The sequence below is a fragment of the Fukomys damarensis genome, unplaced genomic scaffold (genome assembly GCF_012274545.1).
Source record: "Fukomys damarensis isolate Sample0158 unplaced genomic scaffold, DMR_v1.0_HiC HiC_scaffold_22, whole genome shotgun sequence".
Taxonomy (NCBI): domain Eukaryota; kingdom Metazoa; phylum Chordata; class Mammalia; order Rodentia; family Bathyergidae; genus Fukomys; species Fukomys damarensis.
Genome location: NW_022900934.1, coordinates 20,384,542 through 20,392,362, shown reverse-complemented (window position 1 = coordinate 20,392,362; position 7,821 = coordinate 20,384,542). Strand labels below are relative to the sequence as shown.

Sequence of the window (7,821 nt, the reverse complement as noted above, 5' to 3'; positions counted from 1 at the left end):
TTTTTTTTTTTTGTACGGGGGATTGAACTCAGGTCCTTGTGCTTGCAAGGCAGGTGGCGGAACCACTGAGCTAAATCCCCGGCCCTCTGATTGGGGTTTTGTCTGACTTTTCCTTCTGTTTCTTCACTGCTTTTTCCTGTAATTCTTCACTATCAAAGTGGGCCTTCTCTATGACATTTCTCGTATCACTTGAACCTGAACTCTGTCATTATTTCCAGTAGGATTATTGGCTTTGCTTTTTAGAGGTGACACTTATGTTAAGGAAGCTAGCAGCCTGTGGTTGTGAGGTGGCCTGGGTCTCCTTTCTTCTGGATTTAGATGTCACAGCAGAAGTTGTGTTTCCTGGTTTACTGTCTGGGCTGTGGCTCTTCTTTCATTAAAATGGAGGCTATTATAATTGTTTTAATTCTTTTGTTGCTTTTTATTAGTTTTGAGATAGGAAAGATGGGGGAAGATACCTTTGTTCTGTCATCTTTACCTGGACAAGAAATTAATTCTATTTCCTCAAGTTGTTTTTGTTCTGTACGGTTTAATTATTGTGTAATCCTTTTCTACAAAATTTACCTTGTGGTCTTTCAGTTAGAAATGATTGATAAACATTACAAGGAGGATGTATGTGTGAGAGGGAGTAAAAAAGGTGATAACAATTTGGAAACATGCTGCAATGACAGACTTGAACTTTTATGACTTAGTCGCTTAAAAAGAGGAGCATTTCCCCCATTTGTGGTTTGGAATCCAGGCTCCTCAGCAGTTTGCATTTTAGCTCCAAATCTGTAGCTGTGGATAACTTCCATGCAACCACAAGTTTTCTCTTGAAAGAACAAAGAACGTATTAATTAACCATGTAGTATTAATAGGGCTTGTCACATTTGAAACGCTAACTTGAAAAGTATTTTATGTGCAGACTGAAATCTGAAAGCAATTGCAGAGCCTAAGAATGAATTGCATAAGCAGGGCTTGATCTCTAAGAGAGGCTGTAATAATGAATGTGCTTAACTGGCCTCACATAATCCAGGTTTGAGTTTTGAAATAGGCCCTCCTCTACCTGAAACCCAGAGCAAGTTGTGTGCCAATCTTCTTTGAACTTCCTTACTTGTGGATATGAGGGAACCCTGCCTACATCCTGGGCTGGATGCTTAGAATCCAGCATTTGTCATGTTGTAGGTTTCTGCGGTTGATTTTCTTTTTTGTTTTGCCTTCTCCCCCTCTATATACTTGTTCTGTCAAGAAGATAATATGGGGCTGGGGATTTAGCTGAGTGGTTCCACCGCCTGCATCGCAGGTACAAGGACCTGAGTTTGATCCCAGTACCAAAAAAAAAAAAAGAAAAAAAATGTGTTCACTTTAGTTGATGAAGTTATTGGGAGTAGATTGTAAACGAGATAAAAATCTAATAAAAATCCAGTAGAATATAACTGTGTGATTATAATTGTTGAAATTAAAAGTTTGAAAATAAAAACATTTTCAACATACGTGTATACAAATAGTGAAATAACAAGAATAAACAAGTTTGGCTTTTACTTTTAGACTCATAAAATAATTATATTTTTCAAAGAGGATTGGTTCATTTATTTTCATTCTTACAAGCCTTTTTTCCTTAGACTTCTAGTACCTCTCTGTACACATTCTCTACTTATACCATCTTCCAAGATTTATAATATAGCACTGTGTAGGGTAAACTCAGACCAATAACAAAACTGTCCTGGGAAATGCTGTTTAAGCTGTGTAGGATGAATTTCTGGTTTCGTAAGAAGTTTTGTAAGAGTACGTGGTACAGGTCAGCAAGCTGTTGGGTGATTGATTCTGCTTTGGCTCGCCAGAGCTATAATTTCAAGTCACTGTGCAGAGCCACATCTGTTACTCATCTGCTCTGTAGTTTCTTCAACAGTGATGGGCAGATAACTCGAAGTGTGCTTGCTTGGGAGGACCGAGTACAGGGAGTCTCTGTGTCTCTGAGTCAGGGGCTCCTGGTGCAGGGCTCTCTCTGTCAGTAAGCTGTGCCTCAGGATGCCTTTTGTGGCAACCATTTTCCAAACCAGGACTCAGGAACCACTGAGGGCTTAGGGGTGCCTCCTCCTCTCTTCACTTGGGTTGGTGTGGTGTGCTGATGCTCTGGGTTGTATTCTTTTAAAATTATTATTATTCATTAAGTTTATTTGTTCATTTTAGATGTGCATTATGATCACATTCATCTTTGGAAATTTGTACCTGCACATGATGTATCTTGGTTCTTATTTTTTTCCCCATTCCCCTTCCTTCCCTCCACCCCTCCACCCCTCCCTATTTACAAAAGCTTTGCTTCCGTTTTTTTCCTTCTTTTCTCATTTTTTTCTTTCCTTTCTTTCCTTTCCCCCACCCCCTCCTAGTTGCCCTTCCCATTTGAACATTTTCTTCCTATTTCGCAATATCTTTTATACATTTTGGTCCTCATTTACACTTCCAGTTTATCACACCAGAGAAACAGTTTGATATTTACATATGTGTATCCTATTTTGCTTAAGAGTATGGTCTCAAGGTACATTCATTTAACTATAAATGTCTCTAGTTTATCTTTCTTTATGGCTGAGTAGTACTCCATTTTATTTTAAAAAAACACATCTTCTTTATCCTATCCCCAGTTGATGGGCATTTGGACTGTTTCCAAGATTTAGCTATTACAAATTGTGCTGCTATACACATGGGTATACATATGTTGCTGTGGTATGATACTTTAAATTCTTTTGGGAAGATACCAAGAAGGGGAATAGCTGGGTCAAATGGAACCACTAATTTTAGTTTTTTGAGGAGTCTGCACTGATTTCCACAGTGGTTGCACCAGTCTACACTCTTACCAACAGTGGAGAAGGGTTCCTTTTTCTCCACAGCCCCTCCAGTATTTGCTATTGATTGAGTTCTTGGTAGCAGTCATTCTTTCTGGGGTGAGGTGGAGTCTCAGCATTGTTTTAATTTGCATCTCATGAATGATCAGTGATGTTGAGCATTTTTTCATATGTTTATTTGCTGTTTCTACTCTTTCATCTGAGAAGAGTCTGTTCATTTCACATGTCCATTTCTAGATTAAGTCTTTAAATTTGGGAGGTCTGATTTTTTGAGTTCTTTATATTTTCTTGATGATAGTCCTTTGTCTGAGGAACAGGGGATAAAAATCTTTTCCTACCTTGTAGATTGTCTCTTCACTCTGTCGGTGGTTTCTTTTGTTGTGCAGAAGTTTTTATTAATAAGATGATATCCCAGTTTTGATTCTTTGTGCTAGTTCCCTTGCTACTAAGGTTTTATTCATAAAGCCTTTTCCTACACCAGTGTCTTCAAGTGTTCTACCTAACCTATCTTCTAGCAAGTAGGTTTAGTGTTTCTGTTTTAATATTTAGATCTTTGACCCATTTTGATTTTAGTTTAGTGCACGGTGAAAAATATGGGTCTAGTTTTAATCTTTGGCAAGTTGAAATCCAGTTTTTGCAGCACTATTTTTTGGGGGGGTACCAGGGATTGAATTCAGGACCTTGCACTTATGAGGCAGGCAGCAGAACCCCTGAGCTAAATCCTCAGCCCTCCAACACCATTTATTAAAGAGGCTATCTTTCCTCCAGTGAGTGTGTTTGGCTTCTTTGTCAAAGATGAGGTAGCTAATGTGACTGGAGTTGTTTGTGCTTCTTCTAATCTGTTCTATTGATCCTCTGGTCTGTTTGTTTGTTATTGTATTTATTTATTGCTAGGTACCATGCTGTTTTTATCACAGTAGCTTTATAATATAGTTCAAGTTTGGGATTGTGATACCCCCTTCCTTGTCTTTGTTGCCTAGAGTTGCCTTTGTTATTCTAGGTCTCTTGGTTCCAAATGAATTTTAGGATTGTTTTCTCTAATTCTGTGATATATGCTGTAGGAATTTGATCAAGATTGTATTAAATCTTTATAACAGTGTTGGTAATATGGCCATTTTCACTACATTGGTTCTTCCTACTCAAGAACAAGGGATGTCTTTCTATTTTCCAGCATCCTCTTTGATCTCTTTTTTTCAGAATGCTGTAGCTTTCAAAGTAGAGGTTGATTACTTCCTTTGTTAGATTGATTCCTAGGTATTTCATTTTTTTGGATGCTCTTGTGAAAGGAGATGTTTCTCCAGTTCTCTCTCAGTGAGTCTGTTATTTGTGTACAGGAATTCTATTGATATTTGAGTGTTGGCCTTGTATCCAGCTGTTCTACTGAATTTGGTTATTAAGTCTAGAAGTCTTTCGGTAGAGTTTTTGGGGTCTTCTACATAGAGTGTCCTGTCATCTGAAAATAATAAAAGTTTAATTTCTTCATTCTGTATCCTTATTCCTTTTCTTTCTCTTGTCTAATTGCTATAGCTAATGTGTCCAGAAGTATATTGAACAAGAGTGGTGATAGTGGACATCCTCGTGTTGTTCCTGATTTTAATGTGAAAGATTTCAGTTTTTGCCTGTTTAGTATGAAGTTGGCTGTTTGTCATAGATAGTTTTTATCAGATTGAGATAAGATCATCTATTTCAATTTTCTGTTGGGGTTTTTTTTTTTTTTTAATCATGAATAGGTTGGACTTTATCAAACCCTTTTTCAGCGTCTAATGAGATGATCATATGGTTTTTTCTCTGGCTCTGTTAATATGGTATATTACATTTATTGATTTATGTATGTTGAACCATCCCTGCCTTCCAGGGGTAAATACCACTTGGTTGGGGTGTATAATCTTGATGATCTTCTGCATTCTGTTTGCCAGTTCCTTACTGAGGATTTTTGCATCTATGTTCATTAGGGAGATTGGCCTGTAATTCTCTTTTTGGGTTGGATCTTTCCCTGCTTTTGGAATCAGGGTAATGCTTGCTCCCAGGAATGAATTTGGGAGTATTGCTTCCCTTTCAACTTCATTAAAGAGTTTGAGAAGTAGCTGCATTAGGTCTTCTCTAAATTTCTTGTAAATTTCTTGCATCAGTGAAGCCACCAGGACCTGGGCTTTTATTTGTTGGTAAGTTTTTAATTACATTTTCAATTTCATTGATTAATATTGGGTTGTTTAGAATTTTTGTATCTTCTTGGTAGTTCAACTTTGGTAATTCATATGTATCTAGGAATCTGTCCATTTTTTTCTGTGTTTTACATTTTATTGGACTAGAAGTTCTCAAAGTAGGTATTGATGAACCTCTGGATTTCTGCAGGATCTGTTGTAATTTCACCATTTTCATTCCTAATTGCATGGATTTGAACCTTTTCTTTCCTTTTTTTGATAAGTTTGGTTATGGATTTGTCAATTTTATTTAATCTTTTGAAGAGCCAACTCTTTGATTCATTGATTTTTTTTTTGTATCATTCTCTGAGTCTCCATTACTTTGATTTCTACTCTGATCTTTATAATTTTCTTTATAGTTTCTTCACTTGTATGAGCTTTGGGTTGGTCTTGCTCTTCTTTATCTAGGAGCTTGAGGTTCAATATTAGATTGTTTATTTGAATTGCCTCTTTTCCTAATACAGGGATTTGCTGCTGTGAATTTCCCTCATAAGACTTCTTCATAGTGTCCTATAAATTCTGGCATTATTGTTTAATTGTAGAAACTGTCTAATTTCTTCTTTAATTTCATCTGTGACTCATTCAGGAGGCTGTTTTTTAATTTCCATGTGTTTATGAAGTTCTTGTTTCTTTTGCTCTTGATCTCCAATTTCATTGCACTATGGTCTGATAATATGCATGGGATAACTTCAATTTCTTTGCATTTATTTAAGCATGTTCTATGAACTAGCATGTTGTCTCTTTTGGAAAATGTCCTGTGTGCAGCTGAGAAGAGTGTGTATTCTGATGTTGTGGGGTGGAACACTCTGTAGATATCTATTAAGTCCATTTGTTCAAAAGTTTGATTCAATTTTAGTATTTCATTGTTGACTTTTTTGTCTCGTTGATCTATTTGTGACAGTGGGATATTGAGGTCCCCCACTACAATTGTATTAGTGCTTATTTGATTTTTCATGTCTGTTAATACTTGTTTTATATAGTTGGGTTCACTAGTATTTGGTGCATATATTATTTATGCTTGTCATCTCTTCCTCTTGAATTGTTTCCTTTACAAGGATGTAGGAACCTTCTTTGTCTCTTAATTAGTCTTTGCTTGAAATCCACTTTGTCTGCAAATAGAATACCTACCCCTGCTTTTTTCCGGGTTCCTGTCCCATAGAATATTGCTTTCCATCCTTTGATTTTCAGTCCATGAATTTCTTTTTTAATTTTGTTTCTTGTATGCAGCATGTTGTTGGATATTGCTTCTTGATCCATTTTGCCAGTCTGTTTCTTTTGATTGGCTGAGACCATTAACATTGATGGATATAACTGATATCTATTGATCTGTCCTTGTCATGATATTTTCCTGTTGTTGTGTCTCTCTTTTTTAAATTTTCCCATTTAATTTCTTGCCTTGTCTGAAGGATTCATTCTATTAACATTCATAGAGTTGTAATCCTCACTGTCTCTTTTTAGGATATTCTTTAGAATATTTTGGAGTGCTGGCTTGGCATTCATTAAGTTCCTCAGGTGTTCTTTGTAATAGAAGTATCTTATTTCTTCATCAATTTTGAAAGATAATTTTGCAGAATACATCAATCTGGGTTGGAGGTGGTTTTCTTTTAGGCCTTGAAATACCTCACTCCAGGCTCTCCTTGACTTGAGGGTTTGTGTTGAGAAGTCTGCTGTGATTCTTACGGGCTTTCTTTTGTATGTGATTTATTTTTTTTCTCGAACAGCTTTTAGTATTTTGTTCTTGTGTTAGGCTTCTGGAATCTTGACTGTTACCTAACATGTCCTTTAGATTTTCCATAGTATGTGCTCTGTGCAGTAATTTATATGTCTCTATTTTCATCATGATCTTTCTTCCCTAAGGTTGCAGGGAGAGTAGCTGAAGAAAGGGGTGCAGTACTGGGCCACGAGGTGGGCTACTGCATCCGATTTGATGACTGTACCGACCCACTGGCTACAAGGATTAAGGTGAGGTGTGCAAGTTGCTTTTTGTAGTATGGATATGGATGAAGATTATTTTGGGGAAATTAAAAGCATGCTTCCCTCACATACTAAGGCCATGGTAGAAAATATAGGAAATCATACTGTCTCTCAGGGACTTTAGTCTGCTGGGAAGTACAGAGATCTTGTATAGAGTCCCTGAATGTTAACCTAGAACTGAATTTGAAAGTAAGATTTAGCCTTTGGCTTACATTATGAAGAGGTCGAAAGCCTGGGAGGTTGAAGGACTTACTTTGCTTACATTTATTCTCTCCCATTGATGATAGTACCAGAACTCGAAGTTGTCCTGCTTATGTGTGTTTTAGTTTTTTCTACTGACTTACATAGCTATCTAAATATAGAAGTGAGCCCGTAAAAGACTTAAAAACAGGGACAAATTGGCATAAATTAATACAGTATAGAATTCATAAATGATGCTTTCACTAGTTATAACTTTCCCTATTTTTACCTGATAATGGATTTTATCTGTGTGTTATTTGCTCTAATTGCTAAGATTAAAATAGTAAGTGTCAATAGTAATCAGCATATAATCAACTCAACAGGGTGTCTATTATTTACTGCAATACTGGAATCAAAGTCTAATTAGATAGTACAATAAAACAATAAATGAAGTGCTCTGATGAGATGAAGGTTGGTTATTAAAATCTCAGTTACCTTTCAGTTTACAGCAGAGGAAAATTGAAAATAATCAGACCAGCAAAATGAACAGTGTAGTGTAAAAGAATTTGTTTTATAAATTTTTGTGTTTGATACTTTTGACATATATTTTGTCGGCTAAAGAGAGTATCTGTCCCTACCATCAAATA

The 7,821-nt window shown here is 36.3% G+C and overlaps 1 protein-coding gene across 5 annotated transcripts in view; it reads left to right on the top strand.

Annotated features, from left to right (window-relative positions):
• The window catches only part of Dhx35 (DEAH-box helicase 35), an 81,750-nt gene that overhangs the window by 22,600 nt on the left and 51,329 nt on the right, over positions 1–7,821 (top strand). For all 5 annotated transcript variants that reach the window (XR_783461.2, XR_783460.3, XM_010640070.3 and 2 more), the window contains exon 5: positions 6,878–6,982. Coding sequence is in view for 3 of the 5 variants with exons in the window: in XM_010640070.3 (XP_010638372.1) it covers positions 6,878–6,982 (105 nt within the window). In the remaining 2 variants the exon portion in view is untranslated. The remainder of the gene's footprint in view (positions 1–6,877; positions 6,983–7,821) is intronic.